This window comes from Pseudorasbora parva, chromosome 25, assembly GCF_024679245.1.
Source record: "Pseudorasbora parva isolate DD20220531a chromosome 25, ASM2467924v1, whole genome shotgun sequence".
Classification (NCBI taxonomy): Eukaryota; Metazoa; Chordata; class Actinopteri; order Cypriniformes; family Gobionidae; genus Pseudorasbora; species Pseudorasbora parva.
In genome coordinates, this window is record NC_090196.1 from 6,665,861 (window position 1) to 6,691,975 (window position 26,115).

General features: G+C 41.0%; 1 protein-coding gene across 3 annotated transcripts in view; it reads right to left on the reverse strand.

Annotated features, from left to right (window-relative positions):
- ano3 (anoctamin 3) overlaps positions 1–25,595 on the reverse strand; it is a 167,725-nt gene extending 142,130 nt beyond the window's left edge. The window contains exon 1 of one of the 3 annotated variants that reach the window (XM_067437075.1): positions 24,077–25,595. In XM_067437075.1, the coding sequence (XP_067293176.1) occupies positions 24,077–24,176 (100 nt within the window). In that variant the 5' untranslated portion in view covers positions 24,177–25,595. The remainder of the gene's footprint in view (positions 1–24,076) is intronic. The other 2 variants (XM_067437077.1, XM_067437076.1) reach the window with 2 other exon arrangements.
- Positions 25,596–26,115: the final 520 nt, after the last annotated feature.

The window sequence follows — 26,115 nt, forward strand, 5'->3', positions numbered from 1 at the left end:
ATTCCTGGTGCAAACTCCAGACAAGAGGGTGCCACTGCCTAAGTAGGCACCCTTGAGCGTGCCGCAGGTCTGAGCCTCAAAGTACCACGAAGGAAACGCATGACCCAAGGGTATTTCCCCAATGATGCATTATCTAATGGAATATGATAAGCAGATATCGCCGACACATATACTTTCAGTGTCGACGGGGATAACCCTGCAGAGAATTTTTCTTGTAGGAACTCAAGAACTGAACCGACCGGGCAGTTAACAGGGTCCAAAGCCTGGTGCGTACACCATGTGACAAAAACTCTCCATTTGAGTGCGTAAAGTCTCCTTGTGGATGGTGCTCTGGAGTGCAACATGGTCTCTATCACCTCAGTAGATAGACCCGTGTTTATGAACTGGGCCCCCTCAGGGGCCAAGCCCACCGTTTCCACAAATCCGGGCGCGGGTGCAGTACTGACCCCCCGGCCTGCGAAAGAAGATCTCTCCTGACTGGGATTTCCCAGGGAGGACCTTCTAGGAGAGACATAATGTAGGCGAGCCGTACTCGGCCCGGCCAGAGCGGGGCTACCAGTAAAAGCTGAACCCCGTCCCGGCGGACTCTCTCCAGCTCTCCTGGGAGCAACGCCAGAGGGGGGAAGGTGTACAGACGCAGCCTCGGCCACGTCTGTACCATTGCGTCCAGCCCCAGCGGGACTGGATGCATGAGGGAGAAATATGCTGGACAGTGTGTCGTCTCTCGAGATGCAAACAGATCCACCTGGGCTCGCCCAAAGCGGATCCACAGCTCCTCCACCACCTCGGGATGGAGTCTCCATTCTCCCGGCATCACTTCCTGCCTCGACAGGGAGTCTGCCACTACATTCAGGACCCCCGGGATGTACATCGCCCTGAGCGAGAGCATCTTGCCCTGGGCCCATGTTAGCATGTGATGCGTCAGCTTCCACAACCGACGTGATCTCAACCCCCCCTGGTGATTTATATACGAGACCACCAAAGTGTTGTCTGAACGAACTAACACATGGCGGCCCCGCAGGTCTGAGAGGAAGTGTTTGATTTTATGTGATTGAAACACAGCCATCAGCTCCAGCTGGTTTATGTGCCAGGAGAGCTGACGACTGCTCCACAGACCTTAGGCCGAGCGGCCACTCATGACCGCTCCCCAGCCAGTTAGGGAGGCATCCGTCGTTAGCGTTACGCGACGACAAGGAGCTCCCAGAACTGGACCTTGGGACAGGAACCAAGGATCTTTTCACTTCACTAAGGCACATAGGCAGCACCGCGTGACCTTGATCAAGCGAAAAAGGGTTTCCCCTCGGGGAGAACCCCTTGGTCCTGAGCCACCACTGTAAGGGTCTCATGTACCGCAGGCCAAAAGGTACCCCGTTGGACGCTGCTGTCATCAGCCCTAACAGTCTCTGAAAGTGTTTCACAGTGAGTGACTGACCTAGCTTTATCTGGTTCACGGTATCCAGGATCGTTTTTATCCTGGGAGGGGATAGCCGAGCCGACATTATTTTCGTGTCCCAGACTACCGCCAGAAAAGTAGTGCTCTGCAGCTTATAGGTGCCAGCACACTTTTCTTTCCGTTCAACCTTAGCGCCAACACTCTCCTATGGGCGAGAACAGCATCTCGATGCTGAACGCCCGCTGTTTTGACTATGCTAACACCAGCCAATCGTCGATATAGTTGAGCATGTGAATGCCCTGGAGTCGCACCTGAGCCAGAGCTGCATTCACGCACTTGGTGAAAGTGTGGGGTGATTAAGCTAGGCCGAATGGCAGCACTCAATACTGGTAAGCTTCGCCCCCGAAAGCAAACCTGAAGACCTGTCTGTGGTGCGGAAGGATGGAGATGTGGAAGTATACATTTTTTAGGTCTATTGTGACACACCAGTCCTCGGACCTGCCGTGACACACGATCTGTTTTATCGTGAGCATTTTGTTTAGCTGATGCAGATCTAAAAATAGGCCTTAACCCTCCATCCTTCTTTGGAACTATGAAGTACCGGCTGTAAAAGCCCGACTCTCTGTAGAGGGGAGGGACCCGTGTATAGCCTCTTTTCGCAGAAGAAAAAATGCAAAAAAATGCTCCCCCCCCCAATGGCACCGAGCACCGGCACCGGGAACTCTCCCGGAGGGGACTGCCATCGGAAGTCCTGCGCCTCTGACGTCAGGACTTCTTAGACGAGGCCTTCCTAGCAGTAAGGACGGCCCTCAGATCCGCCCTACCACGGGAAGGTCCCGGCTGAGCGCGTCGCCCGGACCCCCGATCTCTCTGCCCCGCCTGTCAGCCCCAGAGGGACATTTTGATTTATTTATTTATTATATATATATAGTAACTAACACTTTAAGAAAATATGCACACTATTTTAAAATATCTCCTTATTTTTATTATTATTATTACAAGAAATGGGAGCTGGAAGACTCAAAGGTCACATCATTCACTAATTATCTATCAAGCCATTATTCACCCCTGCCTTCATCTTCAGGCAGTAGTGGTGAAAATTTAGATTCTTTTAAGAGTCGTTCATTTTCAGTTCGTTCACCAAAATGTTTCGTTCAGATTCGTTCAGTAACTATTTTTTTTTATATTACATAAATTTGACCGCAGGTGACGAAAAAGAGGGGGGGGGGGGTGAAACACTCAGTCAATCTCATGTCAATCTTGAGTACCTATAGAGTAGTATTGCATCCTTCATATCTAAGAAAAGTCTTTAGTTTTATTATATTTATAAAAGAAATATGGGCTGTACCGAGTCTTTCCGGAAAAAAACGAGCGCCTGGAGGCGTATCGTGTGGGCGGAGCTAAAGAATGATGAGCGCGAACAAAGCGGTGACGTCCTCAAGCGTGGAGAAACCCATGGCTATCGATCTCAGCTAATAGATATGATCCAGAATCATTCGGAGGCTGAAATAAATTGAACAGGAGAAACAGCAGCAGCAGGACGTCCGTCTCTGTGGTATGTACTGTATTTAGTGGCCTGTCAACATTTGTGTGTCTTTACTCGCAGTTTATGAGGACATGATTCGGTTTATGGACTATTGTATGCGACTAAACCTTAGCAGTAGCAAGCAAAACTGTTTTGCACGTCAGACTAGTGTAACGTTATACAGAGAACAGCAATGGAGTAACCGTTAGCGCATTTGAATGACGAAGCACGCGATCGTGTCGTTTACTGATGTTTACTCACGCGACGATAAGCAACAGCACAGACATTTGAAGCAGTTTTACTCACCGGCTGCTTCCAAAGCAGGACCGAACCTTTAGCGCTGGGACCGCTCCGTCAAAAACACACTTCTTTGGTATGATTTGGTGAAGTCCTGTGACAGCAGTGACCGTGGAAATCCACTTTGAGACGCGACTGAAGCGATGTTGTGAAGCTTCCCGTCATTTCTGCGTTCAAATCGGTTCAAATGCAGCGCTGCCTTCCCAGAATGCTGTGCTGAAGCGTTGAAGTCGCTCGACGTCACCCATAGGAATAAAGTGGAGCGCGGCCTATAACCGACATAAGTGTTCACGGACGACTGGATCTGCAGCTGAGAGAGTGTTCATTTCCTCTCTCGCTCTAGTCACGCGTGCGCACCCTACCGGGAGAAGAGCCCGTACGGCCCATACAAGGACCTTCCGCTCTAGTAATGTCAAGCCGAGCCATACACGAAAAAAACTCTCCGAAACTTGTGAGAAACCGGAAGGAGTATTTTTGACACAGAAATACTCCAACAAACGTCCAACATTAGTTTGTGAAACTTTGTCTATGTTTAGGATGGGAATCCAAGTCTTTAACAGTGTAAAAAGCTCAGTATGCATGAAACAGCATTTCACCCCCCCTTTAAGTCAACGAAAAATTTAGATTTACTTACAAAAAAAACTGATGTTGCTCTATTAAAATGTGCATAATCTACTCATTAAATACAATAAGTCTAAATAAGTGGTTCAAATTACCAAAGCATGCTTTCTTGCATTATTAACATTTAATTGTTTGGTCAGACATTTAGACATTCATATATCTGGGATTATGGTAAACATGGGGTTATAAACATGAGGTTTGTCTATAACTGTGCTTTGCATCCGCTTTCTGCTGATTGCTGAACGAGACTGACACGCATGCTAAATGACCACAAAGGTAGCCCAGTTCGTTCACGAACGAGTTCGCTCTCTATTGTTCAGAGCTGGTTCATTTAGTTCACGAACTAATGACATGTACCAATTCGTTCACGAATGAGATTTCTTGTTCAGAGTCAGACTCAAAGCCTCTTGGTCAGTAAAGGGCATATTCGTTCACTGAATTCAACAAATCACATGCTCCGTCATACTCGAATGCTATTGGCTTGAGGTTTTGTCATTCTTTGAAAAATGAAACAGTCGACAGCGCTGCGCATGCGCTCGCTGCTGATAGCGCCACGCTGCGATGGAGGGAGGAATTTCAGTGAACCAGAAACATGAGTCAATAGACTACGTGAACGAGAACGATTCGTTCACCTAAAAGATTCGTTCAAAAAGAATGATTTGTTCACGAACGTAACATCAGGCAGGAACTGCAAGCATCCGCTGCCCTCCGGATTCAAAATATGGCCTACGCCAAAGAACTTTATCATTTCATCTATTCGTAAATAAATTTTAAGATTTGTAAATAAATCTTATTCAAATGTTATTCTCGCCTCCTGAGTCTTTCGGGGAGAACCGTGATTCATTTATGGAGTTTCGCAGTTTAAAAACGTACACATGAGAGCCAGAACCGAATGCGGCACCAAGCTCAGAGACGTTGAGACCATCAGCCTCCCACTAACTCACTGGAGAGCTGCCCATATCGCAGGAAGTCCTCATGTCTGGCCAATCTGTGTGTGTGCTGCACGGCCACGGATCAGAACATCATGACCACCGCACAGCCAGAATCACACGATAACTGCTTCAACAGAAATCTGTCCGTTCTTTTGTCCTGCTATTCTAAGTATCGCGTGGTTTCTTTATAAGGGATGTCTTTATTGTTGATTCCAAGAAGGACTACTGCTTGTATTCAGCACTGTGGCATATAAAGTTTCAGCAGCGCCGAGGCATATATCAGCGCCTTCTGTTATTGTGCTGGCTGGAATTGATTTCGGTGCTCCGCTTGAAGATGTCAGTACAGTAGCTATTATACTTGTCGTGGCAGCAGCTGAGACGTGTGGGTTATTTGGCACAGGCTGGGTCCTTATTCTTGTCATATTCCTCGTGTGTTTGCCACATGTGGTTCCTCTTGAAAGAAAGGGTGCTGGGCTAGTTCTGCCTGTGATAGGTGTTTGTCTGTTTGGTTGTCGGATCTCTTCCAGTAGTCCGGCTTTCATTACATTGTGCTTAATGTAACCAGATGGCACATCCTCAGATTCAATCAATCAATTTTATTTATACAGCGCTTTTACAGTGACGATTGTGTCAAAGCAGCTTCACAGTGTTAAACAGGACAATACTGCAACAAAATGTGATTTGGATGTACAGTCGTTCTGGAGAAAACAGTGATGTTATCAGCTTATTTTAATTTATCATATAGAGACAATGTTGGCAGATCAGTATTATAGTTTATAGAATTAAATAAGACTTTAAATAAGATTTTATTTGTATATTTAGTTGAATAACTCAGATCACAATTTTAGTGTCCCCAACTGAGCGAGCCAAGCCAAAGGCGACCAAAGGAACCGAAACTCCATCAGGGCATGATGGAGAAAAATAAAATAAAAATCTAAAAAAAAAAATAGATTGTGTGATCCAATCATGTCTTATTCACTGCAAAAAATATTATCTTGCTTCTGTTTGGGACGGAAACAAGAAACAAGATTTAAATCAAAAACAAGATTATTTTTTCTCACCCCATTGGCAGATCAGTTTGCTTGTTTTAAGTAAAGACTCACATTATTTTCATAAATTCATTCAAAAATGAACTTAATTTTGATCAACAAAACAAGAACAAATTGCTTATGGCATTTTACTTGTATAGTAAATGCATCGTGATTTAAGAATTGTTAGATATTTAGACTAGAAACAAGACAAAATTGCTGAATAAGAAGAGCATTTTTTGCAGCTATATATAAAGACAGGGGTTCAGTGCTGTGCCTTCCTGGAGTCAGGATGCACATTTCCATCAGTCCACAGGAAGATAAAGATGTTTTCAGAGCTGTAGATTGTTTGCTTTTTTCCGAAACAGGCATTTAAACTGTTACAAAGTTATTCTTGGTTGGGTTTGCTTTCACAAGGCAACATTTCAACACTCTGGGATTCTGCTCACAGCGTCGTCCATCAATAAGTTATTTCTGTGTGATATTCGGCCCTATTCGTAACTGTTTCTCATGTGGACGTCCATAAAAATAAATGAACATGCCACCTCTGATGGTGATTTATTCACGGCGGAGGAGCGAGTTTTGCGATCCTGGTTACGCTGCTCACGTGGTCACTCGCATGTTTGTCTGTTGCTTGGAATAATAAGAATAAATTAATATTCCTTTTAATGATAGGAACATAATATCCTAAATATTATTTAATTATTTCAGTCTCCTGTTTAAAAATGAGAAAATATAAACACCAAATGGTTTTTTGTTTTGTATTTATCTCAAATGGATCTCCTTTTAAAGTTAATCCAGCCTCTTATTTAGAGGTAAACATAATGCTGCTAATCTAACGTATGTAGGGTTTATTACTGCCGTAATAACGGCCCGTTTCAAATGTTTACGTGCATTCTTTCTCTTTCTCTTTTGAGCGGTGATGAAATATATTGCTCTTGTAAATGCTTGCATTTTATAAATACAAGTCTAGGTCTTTAAAATGCACCCAAATTACAGTGAAGAGCAACCGTACGGTGCTCTGCAGTGGACATAAAAAGTACATTTTGAAGTGATCTCTTCTTGAAAACACAGAGATGTGGATTCTGACGGCAATTACATCACCACATGACCTTGGTGTTTGTCAAAAAAAAAGTAGGTAATTTGGCCGGGGATTTTTACGCGGATGGTGGGAGAAAAACACTGCTATTCTGGATTCAGACAGAAATTAAAGGCAGCGGCTATTTACAAGATGAAAATAACAGATTTTCTTACCCCAGTGGCAGATCATTTAGCTCGTTTTAAGCAAAAACTCACTTCATTTTGATTTGATTTTCAAGAAAACATAATATATATATATATATATATATATATATATATATATATATATATATATATATATATATATATATATATATATATATATATATATTGTTATTTTACTTATCTAGTAAAACATCTTGATTTAAGAATCTTAGATATTTAGACTAAAACAAGAGCATTTTATTGCAGTGTAGATGATATTTATTAATTAATTTTTGAAAATATATATATTTTATTTACATCATATAAAAGTAGCAGTTCTTTGCAATATGTGTAAATAGTAATTAGATGTCATTTCTACTTTATCTTGACATACTATTTGCACCTCAGTATTGTTGTACAATAACAGGATACAATAAAAACACAGAGTTAAAATGATTAAATGAATGGGACAATAAAAGCCCTCGCTACACCTAACACTAACTCTAGCCTAAAATTATTATTAAACATTTCATTGGGCGCATTATTTCCATTTTTAGACCATTTTCTTAATTTTTGATTTAAAAAAGTAAATGCCCTTCCGATTTGATATGTGATGGTAAAAGAGACAAGCGTGAGCTCCGCCAAAGGCTGATTCGAACCCAGGTCGGTCGTACGATCCTTAAGCCGTACGCTCTACTGATGCCACTGAAGACGTTAAAATATGAGCGTCTGGTTTTTAATCCTGTTTGGCCCAACAAACCGCTGAATAACACTTGCCAACAAGGTGCGATATTTGGACTTGGTGTAAATAGACACTCTGGAAATTAAATCAGTTCCCTGTAAATAATAAAAAATACCTTACAATCCCCATGAGAAACAATTACCGTCCAAATAGGGCTTAAGAGTGGCTTTAGCCCTATTTGCACGGAATAAGTCTTAAATGTGGACCCTGTGTGATTTAGAAATTACCCCCGATGCCTAAACAAATAAATGAAGGGAAAATAGTGTGGCAGGCTCCAAAACAAATGCTCTAAACAAGCCAAGTGTGAAAATACCTGAAATATCTGAGAGATATTCAACAGTCCAAAAATAACTTTGTTGAAGCGTCAGCAGCTGGTATCGCAGATCTACATGCTAAACATATGCTGGGTTAAAAACAACCCAACTGGGTTGAAAATGGACAAACCCAGAAATTGGGTTGTTTGAACCCAATGAATGGACCCAACTTGGGTTGTTTTTAACCCAGCATATGTTTAGCATGTAGATCTGCGATACCAGCTGCTGACGCTTCAACAAAGCTATTTTTGGACTGTTGAATATCTCTTGGGCCACAATATAATTTCCAAGTGTTTTCAAAAAGCTGCTTTTCCACACTGAAACATCTGCGTGTGTATAAAACTTCATACAATCTCACTAAAATGATTCAGGGAGATCAGACAAAAAGTTGCTTTTTTTCTGACACAATCATTTGATTAGAAAAATGTCCCATTACTCAACTGTCTGTCGCAAAATCACCATTAACTATATGCTGGAACATCGCACACAATGCAACTGACCTCATGTTTTCAGTCAGGAACGTAATATAAAGATTGTACAAAATAACCGCTATACAGACACAACAAAGCTTCAACATGGGCTGCTCTCTTGATTGTTTTGAATGAATCCAATAACTAAGCATTCATTATTTTCCAACAGTGTTTTCTAATATTGAAGTCTCGAGACCGGTCTTAAGACCCTTTTTTGAAGGTCTTGGTCTTGTCTCGGTCTCAGACTTAGAGGACTCACGATTTTATCTCAAGACCAGTCAAGACCACAACTACAAGGATATCACTAAATTGCCCGTGCATTAACATCATTAATGGTGGTCTTGACTACAACACTTGTGTTTTCAGATGTATACACTGAGATTCATTTAAAAAAATGCTGTCTCAGTAAGAACAGAGCCCAAAACGTGGAGAGAAAAAAAGGATTTATCCAGATTAATCCACGTGGCCATAGTCTAATCCAGCCCTGAACCTAAAATGAGTTTGATAGCATGTATTTAAATCAACTTCAGTGTCTTATTTGATAAATCAAAACAGACCCAAACTCATCTCCAGGGGCACAGACATCATTTCAGAACTGAGCCGGAAAGAAACGTCAAGTGTGTCAAAATACCATCTTTTTCTTATGGTTAACTGACAGTTTTTTTTAAACTTATCTCTTGTTTTTAATTGTCTACATTTACATTTACATTTATGCATTTGGCAGACGCTTTTATCCAAAGCGACTTACATTGCATTCAAAGTACACATTTTACATTTAACGTAAAAAAACAAAACAAAAATACTTTATTAAAGGTGCACTATGCAACTTTCCGTCCACTGGAGGGCGCCTATTCTAAACAAAGGTGTAGTTTGATGACGCCAAGTGTGAGCGCAGTATCTTGGGACATGTGGTCTTCACCTCACAGCCGGTGAAAAATAGGACTCGGGCAGAAATTATGTTCATGGATGCGGTTATTAACGTTACTGTTACAAATTACTATGTTACGTTACTACGTTACAAATACCCGCCTCGCGAGCACCGGGACTTTTATTATGACGGGACGGGACACAGTCGCTTTTCCGGTCATGATTATAAGGTAAAGCAGCTCTGTTTATCATATTAGATACATTTAAGTGTGTTTAAAATTATGTTCTGACGTTACTCTGTGTGTTCGCTCGGCACTGCTGTGACATGTTCACACTGCTAAAAGAAAAGCGCTTCTGCAGAATAAAACCGAGGGTAACGCAGATATGACACTCCCTCAGACACGTCCCGGTTCTTAGTTAAAATAGCAATTTTCTCACAATTTACAAATCGTTGGAAACATTTGGGATATTGTAAGTACTCAAATTAACAAAATATATAACACCAGCCTAGACATGTGCCGATTTTCGATAATGCGATTTATCACGATAATGAATATGCACGATATTGTTATTGTGGGCACTTTAAAATATCGTAAATAATAATTTATTAACAATTTATAATTTTTTTATAATGCATTCAAGAATACTTTGCCCATCAACCGTATAAATGCTCAACACCGCTGTATTCTGCGTCAAAGGGACACGCGCTCAGATGTAAACAAGCCCAACGTGCGTTTGCACATGACTGAACCGGTGAAGGAGACGCGCTGCTAAAGTGCCGCTCAGTGACAGCAGAGGGCGCTGATGAACTGCAGAATGCGGCGGTTACCCCGGGAACCCCGCAAACAAACAAAAACCGCGTGTAGTTTTTAAAACAGCCATTCGTTTTTGTAATCTCAGTGTTGTTCATCAAAGCACCAAATTCTTAATACTTAAAGACTTAATAGGCTATTTATTTTCAAACTTAAACATTTTCATGTTTTAATCTGGACTAGGCCTACAACATGCCCTAATGATTAGAACTGTTCTGATTATTTGTTATTGTTCAGTAAAACTTTGAGACATACGACTTCATTAGTTAACATGTTAATTCATTATTACCAAACTGACAATGAAAAATACTTATAAAGAATGAATCATTCTATGTTAATTTCTTAGTTACTGTTTAATAACATTAAAATCAAAATAACTTTTAATGGACCTAAGATAAAACTAACAATGATCAGTATTTCTTAACTAACATTAACAAAAACATTATTTTCTGTACCAAATGTAGCTGTTGCTCAATCTTAGTTAATGCATAAACTAATGAGCCCTTATTGTAATTTGTAAGCCTACCTGTTGTTCTTTATAGCCTAATTTTTTTGCAATTTAATCTGTTTGAAAATTGTACTTCTACAGCTCTGAAAAAAATCAAGAGACCACATAACATTGATTTCTCAATGAGGGGTCTCTTAATTTTTTTTCCAGAGCTGTATATATTTTTGGTGCATTATTGTATTTAAACATTGTTATTTTTGTTCTTACAAAAATAGTTCTTAAAGCTGTTATGCTATGGCAACACTTTTTTTTGCAACTTATTTCAATATCGTGATAATATTGTATATCTTGATAAAACTTCAATTGATATCAATTGAACATCAACATCAATTAATCGCAACATGAAAAATTGATATCGGCACATGCCTATACCGGCCTAGTGGTTTATGGATATTTTACTGCAAAAATACTACATAGTGCACCTTTAATATATTTTTATTTTAACTTCTATACTGTAATAAAGGCTATGTCAACAGTACATTATGAAAATCCCTTGAGGTGACGTGAAAAGCATAAACCATACACTGTCATAATCGTGTGTTTATTGTCTTCATGTGTCCACTACAGCAATAGCAGGATTGCCTTTGTCCAAATAAGGGATTTCCTGGAATGTCATAAAAAACATTTTTTTGGGGATATTTTGACTAGAAACAAGACAAAAATAGTAAGTAAGATAAGCATTTTTTGCTGTGAAATAAATCCGACTTGACTTGACTTGAAAGCCTTTGTGTAAACACATTTGCGGGGGGGTGATTTTACGTATTATCAGAAGTGCAGAGGACACGTCCCAGTGTATCTACCTCTATGCCCATCTCCCACCACACACTCACAGCCGTCTGTCACACTTCATACAGTTATTATTAGCTGAGAATCCATCTCACGCTTTCACCAATAAGCGCTAAATTGCAGATTTTCCATTAATTATGTAATTGTATTAGGAGAGCATTAATTAGTGTAATATCCATTACCATCACTCAAATGAATGATTTGTGTAGAATATTATGCTGAAAATGCATTTTCCTGCCAGAAAAATGTGATAAGATGTGCCAGTGAAGGAGTCTGTGGCCAAACATGCTTTGATGTGGACAAAACTGAATATAAAATCCACTCTTCTGGTAGAGGCCTGAACATCAAAGAGTCTCTTTCTCTCTAATCCCATCACATCTCACCTTCCCCGACTGGGACGTTTCTTTCTCTTGCCTCAACTATCTTCCTTTTCAGTCTCCACACATCACTCTTATGTCAAGGGAATGCACTGTTTGAGCAAAGTCTTGTTTTCATTTAACTGGAAAGTTCGTGTCCAAATAATAAAAATAAAAAATGTAATGTAGAAATGCCAGTTTCCTGTGGTAGTTATTTTGTCATTCGGCATTTGGAGACAGGAGAGGCTCTGGGGTCAGTGGATATTCGAGGCTCAGTCAGACATCTGTGGAAGCTTCAGGGGCCATTCTTTGAAGCAGAACTGCAATCCTTGCTCACAGCAAAACACACAAAAACTGGCCAAAACTGGTTTGCTTCTATCCCAGCTTGCATGCTCAGTCTGGGAAACACGCTTAAGACCAGTTTGTAGTTGTTTGTCCAACACCTGGATTTGTTTTAAATGAAAATTGACCATTAAAAGGTAATTTTTCCATCACTTAAGCATATTTAACACACACTGGGACAGATTTACTAACAGATTGCTCTAGCGCAAACCCTCGTTTGGTGTTAAACAACTACTGTGAGGATTTCCTAAAGACACGCAGTGAAACATTAGCGCTGTAAAGGTGTGGACAGGGTTATTTTTGCAGCTGATCTTATTATGCATTTGTAGGAGTTTCCCTTTCAGACGCAACATCTATGAAAGGCAAGGTGATTTTCGGGCTCCATCTGAGAACAGTAGCACTACGTTTTACAGATAGTGGCACCAGCACCTGATTTGGTGGCAATATTACTGTTGTTTTGCATTATAATATTAATTATTATAGTGAAGCACTAAGCTTGAACTGAGATTGAAAATGATCTTTTATTAACAATATGACACTCACGGCTCTTGACTGAATAACTTTAATAAGGGTTAATCTATATTTTTACAGTGAAGTTTATTAAGTGATTTTAGACATTTGATCACTATTTCGGTACCTGTAAATCTAGTTTAGACCAACATGAAAAAACTGGGAAAGTGTGTCCAAACTTTTGACTGTTACTGTACTATAAACGGAAAGAATATTGGCCGATATATCGACTTCTGAATTTTTTTACTCTCTAATATCGGTATCGGTCGGGCTCTGTTAAAAATAATATTAAAATTGAAAAATCTAATAATATTTAGAACTTTGAAGTGCTGGAAAAAGTGTGAAGCCCTTGAAAATTCCTGAATTTCACTCTCAAAAGTTTATATAAACCCTGAAATGATTTTCACATATTTCACATATTTGACTATTTCTGCAACCATGTTAACAGTTAGAGTTACTACATTAAATCCATGATGAATATTGGTGATTTTTTTTGTGGACGGGAGAGCCTTATATAACCTGTTCATTCATGACACAATATTTCTCCAGATTTCTACAACAGTGCTGTTTGATCTCAATGCTTCCCCGCGCTGTGTAGTAATGATTGCGTGATCGAGAACGGGGTCTGAGCGGTTTTTGTACACTTTTGTTTCGCTTTGTGTTGGTCATTATGGAAATGATCCGACTGCGTATGTGTTCTTTCATTTGTGTGTCGTCAGTAGATCACACGCAGGGCTTTACACTCCCGTCAGTGCTTTTGTTGAATTGGGCTCTTTTAGATTAACGTTTCCGGAAAATACACAAACCTGCTGTTCATGCAAGCAATGGTGTTCCATCTTTATGGTGTTTTATTCACAAAGTCTCGGGAGGAACACGTTCAAACGGTCTACCCAATCAGCATGAGAGGATTATACCGTGCACTGCGCTAGTTCTGGCAGGTCACATCAGTCAAGCTTACATCAGCTGATCCGCGTCTACCTATAGGAATACGACGCCTATCTATCACAGCACCCCTATATTTAAGGTCCTTCAGTATCGGCAGCTTTATCATGTTGCTCAGGAGCTATTTACCCTCCTCCATCCCCAGCTCCTCCTGTCGTCCAGTCAGGACTTGGCCTTCTGATAATCCATTTCGAATCAGACACATATTTCTTGAAATATGTTGTGCATTAAATTATTTAAACATAGGGGTCTCAAACCCGCGGGCCACTTGCGGCCCACAGGGTGATATTTTGTGGCCCCCTATTTGACATCAAAGTTTAGTGTTAGTGCGGCCCGTGAGTTGTTCTGAAAATTATCGTTTTGCGGAGTCGTTGTGTGTGCCGCGCTTGCCACGCTTTCTTCCTCACTTCGTGTGTGTGTGTGTGTGTGTGTGTGTGTGTGTGTGTGTGTGTGAGAGAGAGAGAGAGTTAGCTCGGCCCTCCTTCATGCAATTGGTTGACACCTCGTGACTGACAGGAACAGAGTCTGATCAGACAGTCGAAGCGAATGTGGTCTTACCTCTCAGATGGCCAATAAAATCAAAGTAGGCAGGGTTCACGTTCTCTTTTGGCTCACGCTCGCTCCGTTTTAACTTACACACACACACACAGACGAGTGCGTCATTTTAGCGCTTAATTCCGGTGCGAAGAGAGACTGGAGAAATCACAAAACTATACACACACAAATAGACGCACCCTAGCGGCAGCAAATCTAATGTGCCGTGAGTGTCATCTAGCAACTCTCAATACACTTCTGAGCTGTAAACGCCAAACTCTGGTCGGGCCAATCACATCGGGTATAGAGTCGGTGGGCGGGGCTTAACATAATGATGGCCGCGTTGCATTTGCGTGCTTCGAGTAAACACAGGAACTGGCGAACGGCGGTCATTCTAATCAGCTTTGACCGCGACTCTGGAAGACTTGGAGTTAAGCTTTCCTCTGAGAAAAGAACAAAGAACGGCACTGAAGTCATTATTAAAAAGGGAAGATGTGTTCGGAGTTTTGCTGACCGGATACGGCGAAAGTTGAATCTGTCAACGAGCTCCGCTTCACCTTGTGCAGAGGGAGTTTGAAAGTCAACCGTTTATCCCGCCCCTCGGATTGAGCCGTCAATGGTGAGTTTCCAGACCAAACATCTTGATGTGGGTCTGGCTTGTCAGGCTAACGAGTCCATGCTCTTAATATACAATCATCAATGAACATTTTAATAAAGAAGAAAACGATATGAGAGCGGATAGAACTCGTAACCTTCTACTATTAGACGACTGAGGAACTCAAATATAAGCAGCGGATGTACGTATTTAATCACTCATGCAAAGAATCGCGGGACTAATAAAATATTTGACGCAAATTAATGCAAAATATTGTTTGCAAATAGTCCCAAATAGATTTCCCAACTAGAATTAGACCAAGAATTTTGTTTACTGTTCTGTTTGACTTAGTTATGCTTTGAAATAGTCTATTATTTTAAATAAAAATAAAAGCATTTATTATTTCAGTATTACATAATGATTTAATTTCTATAGGCTATAATTAAAAATATACAAAAAAAACTGAGTAGGCAAGACTATATGAACCATTCATGTTCAGAAAGGAATGTTCAAATTCAGAGGAACAGTTCATGTTCAGAAGAAACATTCATGTTGAAGAAATGAAGTTAGCGCAAGTTCTGCCAGGAAGACTCAATCGTTACGTCACTAATTACCTTCTCATCTATCCAATCACATCCTTTACCGGAGCATATAAAGGTTGTACTTACTCATGTTTGAGTTCGCAGATACTACCGCTTCAGCACCACCATCCTCCCCACCACCACCAAGATGGGACCTTTCCTCCATCCCCCCCTACACAACCAGCCAGGCTTTCATATGATCCTCAACACCACCAGATGGGATCTCCCCTCTACCCTGAAGACTTCAGGATATCTCTCCCTCCATCCACCCCACCACCACCAGATGGCCCCCTTTCGTTCTTCGCGGGGGGTGAGCTGCGCCCCTGCCTCTGTATTCAGGCAGGATACGCAGATTCCGTACCCTCGGAATGTGAATTACAAATGGGGCCTACGCCAAAGAACTTGATTGCTTGCTGAGCTCCTAAATAAATGTTATTGTTACAGCATTAATTCTTCCGAGTCTTTCTGGCAGAACTGTTAATAATAAAGATTGAGAAGATTGGATCAGTTGTGCTCTTGTTTTTTTGTTTTTGTTTTTTGTGGAAAACTTGATTCGGCCCAGCCTGACCCAGAGTCTACCTCCAGTAGCCCCCATGTAAATTGAGTTTGAGACCCTGATTTAACATCAATGATATCTGTGATACATGTTCGATCTGTTCTGTTTACCCCTACCCTTGGTCTCCCTGCTCTCATCAATGCTAGGCTGCATGACTGCGTACGGATTTCTTGCCCAGAACAGAGCCATACCAATCCAAACTGAATGCTAAAGTGGTCTTGACTGAAATAAAGCTACATAGCCGACTCACCTATGCTTCTCAACAGTTTTCTGCCACCCTCTGCCACCACGACTCCTCACTCTCGGCTGGTTCCTATCCCAGAGAGAGACGGGGAGAGTACTCTGGGCTCGGGCCAAATTCTGATCTCGCATCCTCCCCACAGGGGGCATGCCAAATACGCATTCTCTTTACTCTGATTATTTATTCACTCTTTACTTATCTGATTATTTGTAAGTGTGAATTACCAGTATGATAACATTCACACATCCTTACCGAAACACAGATAAACTCTGTGATGTCAATCATCAGAAACGACCTTCAAACGCCATGACCTTTGTTCCTCCACCCAGAAGAAGAGAATCACTTTTGTGACACACCGAATGTGTTTTTGCTCTTAAGAACACTACCATAGTATGCTATAGTATTAACTGTATTTATCTGTTTTCATTAGTAAAGACTACATGCTTGAAATGGGTTAATGAAAGTATGTGGGATATTTATAATATAGATTACATGTATTGTTGTGTATTGGATCCTGAACAAAACTATTCCAACAGCTATTCCAACAGCTATTCCAACAGAGCTAAATAACATGCCAGAATTAAATGTAAATTGGTAAACTGTGATAATGTGCATGTGTTAATGGGCTAATTTAATCTGTTTAGTTTTCCTTCCTTTAGTCCAAAGGCGACAGTGGCAAGGAACCGAAACTCCATCAGGGCATGATGGAGAAAAATAAACCTTGGGAGAAACCAGACTCAGTCGGGGTGCCAGTTCTCCTCTCGCCTATTAAAAAAAACAGGGTATGATTATTATTCTGGCAACCTTACAGGTCAGAAATCATATTAGATCGGAATATTCAACATTTCTGGGTATCACGCAAGAGACGGGTTTATTGAGGATGGCTCGTCGATTACACAAAAATATGAATATTTGAAGGATCGGAGTCGTCGCGCCGGAGACAGGTTTATTGTGGATGATGTGCCGGTGAGGCAAATTCACAGGAGACACCAATTGACACGGTCTCAGCAGACACTCCAGAATGCGTTGGCCATGTCCAGACGCAGGTCCACCATCTGATCTGGAAACGGCCCTGATCTGGCCAACTGCAGTAAACCTCGGGATAATCAGAGAGACTAACATTGGCGTAGATGCAATGTTTGATAGGGAGCCAGTGCAGTGTTGACAGAACTGGGCTAATATGAACATACATCCTGGTTCTAGTAAGAACTCGAGCTGAGTATCGTCAGCATAACAATGAAAACTAACGCCATGCTTCCTAATGATATCTCCCAGTGGTGGCATATACAGGGTGAAGAGCAGCGGTCCTAACACTGAGCCTTGCGGTACCCCATACTGAACTTGTGATCGGTGTGACATCTCTTCATTTACTGCTACAAACTGATAACGGTCAGATAAGTACGATTTAAACCATGCCAAAGCAGTTCCACTAACGCCAACATCATTTTCAAAGCTATTCAGAAGAATATTGTGGTCGATAGTATCAAATGCAGCGCTAAGATCGAGTAACACTAATAGAGAGATACAACCACGATCGGATGATAAGAGTAAATCATTCGTAACTCTGATGAGAGCAGTCTCAGTACTATGATACGGTCTAAATCCTGACTGGAAATCCTCACATATACCAATTATTTTTTAAAAAGGAGCATAATTGTGAAGACACTGCCTTTTCTAGTATTTTTTACAGAAACAGTAGATTTGAGATTGGCCTGTAATTGACTAATTCTTTAGGATCAAGTTGCGTTTTTTTAATAAGTGGTTTAATAATAAGTTTTCAGTACATATCCTAATGTCAAGGATGAATTAATGATATTAAGAAGAGGATCTATGACCTCTGGAAGCGTCTCTTTTAATAGCCTATATTCTGTATATTCCCTATATAGTGCACTGTCTGAATCGTTCCCTATCCCCTATATAGTGCACTGTCTGATCGTTCTCTATACCCAATATAGTACACTGTCTGATCGTTCTCTATCCCCTATATAGTGCACTGTCTGATCGTTCCCTATACCCTATATAGTGCACTGTCTGATCGTTCCCTATACCCTATATAGTGCACTGTCTGATCGTTCCCTATACCCTATATAGTGCACTGTCTGATCGTTCTCTATCCCCAATATAGTGCACTGTCTGATCGTTCTCTATCCCCTATATAGTGCACTGTCTGAATCGTTCCCTATCCCCTATATAGTGCACTGTCTGATCGTTCTCTATACCCAATATAGTACACTGTCTGATCGTTCTCTATCCCCTATATAGTGCACTGTCTGATCGTTCTCTATCCCCTATATAGTGCACTGTCTGAATCGTTCCCTATCCCCTATATAGTGCACTGTCTGATCGTTCTCTATCCCCTATATAGTACACTGTCTGATCGTTCTCTATCCCCTATATAGTGCACTGTCTGATCGTTCTCTATCCCCTATATAGTGCACTGTCTGAATCGTTCCCTATCCCCTATATAGTGCACTGTCTGATCGTTCTCTATCCCCTATATAGTGCACTGTCTGATCGTTCCCTATACCCTATATAGTGCACTGTCTGATCGTTCCCTATACCCTATATAGTGCACTGTCTGATCGTTCCCTATACCCTAGATAGTGCACTGTCTGATCGTTCCCTATACCCTATATAGTGCACTGTCTGATCGTTCCCTATCCCCTATATAGGGCACTGACAGCTCTCTACTTTTCTAGTTCTTTTGCAGTAAATTGTACAGACCGATTCTGAGGGAGTGTGGACGGGCCTTGATACCGAGGCTCCATTTCACGCTCACTACAGACCAGACTCAAGATGAAAAGATTTTCTTGCCATATTTGGATGCTGGCGGCTTCACTTCTGTACAACGGAAGAGAGTGAAAGTGCGTCATCCATCTTTTTTTACAGTCTATGGTCCTGATGCCATGTTAGCAATAATCTGCCATTAAAAGGGTTTCGCTAACTGTCGTACGTGCATTCACAAGAGAATGGCGGTCCAGTGTCTGGATAGATGCACTTTTATGATGGATAAAAAAGTGCATCTATCATCATAAAAGTGCATCTATCCATCATAAAAGAGAATCTATCATCATAAAAGAGCATCTGTCCATCATAAAAGAGCATCTATCATCATAAAAGAGCATCTATCATCATAAAAGAGCATCTATCATCATAAAAGAGCATCTATCATCATAAAAGAGCATCTGTCCATCATAAAAGAGCATCTATCATCATAAAAGAGCATCTATCATCATAAAAGAGCATCTATCCATCATAAAAGAGCATCTGTCCATCATAAAAGAGCATCTATCATCATAAAAGAGCATCTATCATCATAAAAGAGCATCTGTCCATCATAAAAGAGCATCTATCATCATAAAAGAGCATCTGTCATCATAAAAGTGCATCTATCATCATAAAAGAGCATCTGTCCATCATAAAAGAGCATCTATCATCATAAAAGAGCATCTATCATCATAAAAGAGCATCTGTCCATCATAAAAGAGCATCTATCATCATAAAAGAGCATCTATCCATCATAAAAGAGCATCTATCCATCATAAAAGAGCATCTATCATCATAAAAGTAAAAAAAAAGATGGATGGAGAGCTTCACTCTCTTCCGTATGATGGATGGATGCACTTTTATGGTGGATGGATGCATTTTTTTGCTAATGTTTGCTCTTTTTAATTTTTGGGCGAACTATATCTTTAATTCAATCTTGAACAATTGAATTAGAAGACATTATTATCTTACTCCACCCGCTAAGAATATCAATATCAACAGTTCCATGTTAACGACAGATGTGTGACAGAATGACATCAAACCACGGCAGCTTCTGTCACTGTACAGGAAACACGCCCCAGATCAGTTTAGCACAGTGCTGCAATTTCTGTCCTAATATCAGATTTCTGTAGTTAACCTTGAATTGTCGGTGTGGCCTAGCCTGACGTGAGTCTGATGGGGCGTGTTTTAACCCAACCAGGAAATACCTCAATTGGACAGACCAACAACCAATCAGAGCAACGGAGTGACGCATTACGTTAGTTGTCAAATGTCAAAAGAGCTCAACTGCACTGTTGCCAAATCCGCGTTTTTTTCGCGGGTTGTTTTCCATTTCCACTTGGTGAAGCGACCATTATGTGATATATAGACCCATGAGTGCGAATTTTAATAGGCAACCTTGCCAAAATAACACACATTTTACCCCCCAGGATACTCCTAATACTCCTCTATGGGTCGAGTCCAGACCGAACTGCTCGACCTAAAAATGTTGTGGGCGGGGCTGAGTCCGGCTGGCATCCAGGTTAGGTGTGGCCTGGTTCATTTATGGTACTAATAAAGTCTTATGGTATCCATATGAACAATCGAGACTCCTATAATATTGGTGTAAGTCTGTGAAGTGATGGAAGGTCTCTGCGGCGCCATCATCAGCCTCAGGTTGCTCGTTCCCACTGCACTGCTCAGATTATCCACTGCACTACCTGACTCTAGTTTACGTTTGTGGAGACCTTCATGGATTTCAAGTCATTGCTCCAGGCGGAATGCCTCTGTAATAAGTGCACTGATCTAAATGACTGCTTATAATAAAAGTAAATTCCTCGATCACCTGAAGAGCTTCAATGGCTTTACCTCTGTCCTGGCATCCTGCACGAGCCCTAAATAATTCACCACGAGTCATTAAAAAGCTTTAATGCTTGTGATAATCTGTGTGTTTGCTCTCAGATCGATAGCTAATGCCCGTGATAGAGTCATGTCGACGTATGAGGATGTGAATATAAACACAGGCCACTGTCTTTATGCTTAAAGGGGAGCTGTGTAATCACAGTGGCATCAAATGAAATTGCTTGAAATAATAAGAGAAAACGCCCCTCTCTGCATCCATTGGTTGGCCACACTAGCCGTGCATTAAAGGGACAGTTCACCCAAAAATGAACATTCTGTCATCATTTACTCTCCAAACCTGCATGAATTTCTTTCTTCTGCTGAACACAAAGGAAGATATTTGGAGGAATGTTTGTATATGAGCAGATTTTGAGCCCCATCGACTACCTTAGTCCCCTACTATGGTAGTCAATGGGGCCTAAGATCTGCTTATATACAAACACTCCTCCAAATATCTTCCTAGATCAAATGACAGAACTTTAAACTCGTGCCATTGGTCGAGCTCATTTTGCTGCTTTGGGGTGTACAAGAAACGCCATCACAGATTATACATGTGTGTTATATTTTAAATATTCCTTTCTATAAAAGTCTACTGCTTACGTTCAGAAGCTCCAGGTTTGTGGAGTTGTGTGGACACACACACACACACACACACACACACACAACGCACACACACGTTTGTGTCAGCTGAACCTCTTTGACCAAAAATATTTACATGAAGCACCCCTAAGATTAATTATAAATAATATTGTCCGATATAATCTCTGATATCAGGTTAACTTAATGGTTACATGGCACGCAGGTAAACAAATATTTTGTAAATATTTTTTAGTAAATGTTTTATTTTGATAGTTTTTTTGTGTTTTTTTTTTTTTTATGATTTCATTTTTTAACAGCAGTTACATCACCGACCGCAGTCTGAGAAACCCTGACTTAATGTAATATTCAATGCAATGTTGTTAATAAAAAATATCATTTTTAGAATGGAATGGAACAGATTTTCTTTCTCTTTGTATTTTTATATCGGTACAGTATGGTACAAAAGTCTTTTCAAATCAATGTGATAAACGAGTTCGGTTAAAAGTAATCTAAAAAGTAGTCAGAATACCAAAAATGTGTAATCTAGATTACATTAATAGCCACAATTAAATCCAAATAAATGAAAATGGAAATGTTGCAACACTCCCAAAAATCTTAATGTAACAACCCAGTGTTTGGGTAGTTTTTGTGTTACTCAGATCCTGGGTCAGACGTAACAACCCAGTGTTTGGGTAGTTTTTGTGTTACTCAGATCCTGGGTCAGACGTAACAACCCAGTGTTTGGGTAGTTTTTGTGTTACTCAGATCCTGGGTCAGACGTAACAACCCAGTGTTTGGGTAGTTTTTGTGTTACACAGATCCTGGTTCAGACGTAACAACCCAGTGTTTGGGTAGTTTTTGTGTTACTCAGATCCTGGGTCAGACGTAACAACCCAGTGTTTGGGTAGTTTTTGTGTTACTCAGATCCTGGGTCAGACGTATCAACCCAGTGTTTGGGTAGTTTTTGTGTTACCCAGATCCTGGGTCAGATGTATCAACCCAGTGTTTGGGTAGTTTTTGTGTTACTCAGATCCTGGGTCAGACGTATCAACCCAGTGTTTGGGTAGTTTTTGTGTTACTCAGATCCTGGGTCAGACGTATCAACCCAGTGTTTGGGTAGTTTTTGTGTTACTCAGATCCTGGGTCAGACGTATCAACCCAGTGTTTGGGTAGTTTTTGTGTTACCCAGATCCTGGGTCAGACGTATCAACCCAGTGTTTGGGTAGTTTTTGTGTTACTCAGATCCTGGGTCAGACGTATCAACCCAGTGTTTGGGTAGTTTTTGTGTAACCAGGATGTTATTCTGGATTATTTTGCTACCACTATATATAATTACTAGATCTAAAAGCACAGCTATTCCAGATATTATGCAGTAATGCCTGAAGTAATTCACTCAACCTGATGACTTTTCTACAGGTTTGCTGATGGCAGGAATAGAGCTTTATATGGCTAGTCAGTGCTGGCTAGATTCGTTTTTGGAATCTGATCCAGATTACATTTACTCAATTACCAGCACAGGTCACACATACATTAGCTGTTGTAAACTTTACTCAACTTCCTCTAGTTATTATTATTAATATCATATCATTGTTTGATTGATTATCACTTGCATTTTGCTAAAAAAGTGACTAAAATATTTGAGAATGTTCAGAGTCTTAAGTATTGTCAACTGCTATGGATTTCAGTTCTCTAAACTGCTGCAGGAGATTGATGCAAAAATAGACTAGATACACTGAGTGAGATGAACAATCTACACCCAAATACACAGACTAGTTACTAAAGGCCAACGCAGTTCTGTCTTACAGCCGTTTAACCATTTCAATCTCTCGTTTCAGTCTCTGTAATAACATCTTGTAATGGAATTGCTTTTGAAAGTGCTTTTGTTTACTCTGACCTCACTCTGAGCACTGTAATCATATCTGTGCGAGTTACTGTATCTAATGTCTTCTATACAGGAATCAAATGCACATTATATCAAAACAAAGGGCAACATATGCCTCTAATATCATAACATGCTCTAAAGTTATCCTTTTCATCTTATGGTGAGCTACTAAAATCTAAAAATTGGCTCTTTTTTTGTCCATCTCACTGTGAATGATAAGTTTCGTCCAGAGAGCAGTGGTTTTCAACACACTGTGATTTAATATCCAGATGAACACTTAGTGTGTGTGGCGACCCCATTAAGCAAGATCATGGGAGATCAATACAAAGTGTTTTCCCAGTAACTGTATCATAGTCACCAAAACTGCAGCTATGAGAGTGAACCAACATCCATTCCAATGCAAATAAAACTCAAATACCCAAACCATCACAGATGAGTAGATATGATATCAAAATCAGACAGATATGATCTGTTAATAGGGGATCAAACAAGGACAATACAAATAAAGTAAAATATCATCAGCCTATTTGAAAACTTCTCCTATGCCATAAACATCCAAATCCATGAGATCTAAATGCATAAAAAGCTAAATATTTTTTTCACTCGTGATCTATCACGTTCGCGACAACGATATTACATTGCACTGGCATCCCGAGAGAAGCGGATTGCGTCAAACACTTGATCGTGAAGTTCACCATATCTCCAAACCGGGACATGAAGCACAGCCGCCCGCAGCAGCACTTTCCCCCAAAAACACGTTCGCACACACACACACACAGCGCTCGCACTGACCCTTCTGCTGCTTGAAGGACTGTATGGATCCAGAATGATGCACCATGGTGGTTCCCGATAGAGACGCTCCTCGCGGCCAGAAGATGAAGGCAGGATACATGGGAAAGTGTGGAGCGATCGCGTGGGTGTCTCTCCTCTGCGCAACCCAACACCTGTCTACCCTCGCGCTCCACCATCCGGGGATGTTGTCATGGTTACGCACTGTAAGAGGATGGACGGACACCCTTCAGTGGCTCGATAGGATGACCCGCGTTCTGGGGGGCGTTCATTCACACGGGACCTGTCGTTGCGCTGTTTTTAATTGGAGGACGCATGCGTCAGAATGACGGATGTTAAGTCGCGTCCTTCATTATTTTCGACGTAGCGTTGCTATTTAAACACCCGCTCTTAAGTTAAAAACAGTTCAACTTTTAAAAAAACACATCTCGTGCTGTTTCAATCGTGTTGGAGGCAAACGCGCGCGTGTGTGAGACGAAGAGACTGGATTCGTGAGTGACGGAACTCAATGGGGCTCGTGCTCGTGTCAATGAATGACATAACCAGGGCAGAGATTATTATCAACAACTGTTTGTCTTATGTTGTAAGAGAATTCATACATTTATAATTGACGCAGTTTTCATCAGTGGTGTAACATTTGTAAAGTATTTTGGCATGGTATGGTATTGTATTTTATGCCAAAAAAAAAAAAAACACAATTAGGCTATTCTGTGAAATCATATTGTATATGAACTCAAAGAGTGTGTGAGGTGTTCACACTTGACGGAGCAACCAGAGATTCTCTGAATATTTCAGTCATTTTGTTTATCCTTCTTTTTTGATGGTTGTGGTTTCTAACGAATTATATTCATTTTACTGTAATATATTATGTAGGTCATCATGTCCCCTAAAATTAAAGGGGTCATGAACTGCATTGTTGTATTTTGTATCATGGTTCCTGTGGTGTACTTATAATGTTAGTATGATTTTTTTTTCATCAAAAATTGGTCTAATTTAGAAATGAAACGTTTTTCCTACCCTGAGTTTAGCCTCTTTAAACCGGGCATGTCTGTGGTGAGAGTGTAAACGCCCACTGCTGTGATTGGCTGATGTGATACTTCAGTGTAAACACCCACTGCTGTGATTGGCTGATGTGATACTTCAGTGTAAACGCCCACTGCTGTGATTGGCTGCTGTGATTCTTCAGTGTAAACGCCCACTGCTGTGATTGGCTGCTGTGATACTTCAGTGTAAACGCCCACTGCTGTGATTGGCTGATGTGATACTTCAGTGTAAACACCCACTGCTGTGATTGGCTGCTGTGATACTTCAGTGTAAACACCCACTGCTGTGATTGGCTGCTGTGATACTTCAGTGTAAACACCCACTGCTGTGATTGGCTGCTGTGAGACTTCAGTGTAAACACCCACTGCTGTGATTGGCTGCTGTGATACTTCAGTGTAAACGCCCACTGCTGTGATTGGCTGCTGTGATTCTTCAGTGTAAACGCCCACTGCTGTGATTGGCTGCTGAGATACTTCAGTGTAAATGCCCACTGCTGTGATTGGCTGCTGTGATTCTTCAGTGTAAACGCCCACTGCTGTGATTGGCTGCTGTGATACTTCAGTGTAAACGCCCACTGCTGTGATTGGCTGCTGTGAGACTTCAGTGTAAACGCCCACTGCTGTGATTGGCTGCTGAGATACTTCAGTGTAAACGCCCACTGCTGTGATTGGCTGCTGTGATTCTTCAGTGTAAACGCCCACTGCTGTGATTGGCTGCTGTGATACTTCAGTGTAAACGCCCACTGCTGTGATTGGCTGCTGTGAGACTTCAGTGTAAGAAGACCAAAGTAACAAAGGCTGCCATCAGTAACACACTACGCTGCTAAGTACTCAAATCCTGCAGTGCCAGACGTGTGTCCCTGCTTAAGCCAGTACATGTCCAGGCCCCTCTGAAGTTTGCTAGAAAGCATTTAGATGTCCCAGAAGAGGATTGGGAAAATGTCATATGGTCAGATGAAACCAAAATAGAACTTTTTGGTAAAAACTCAACTCGTGTTT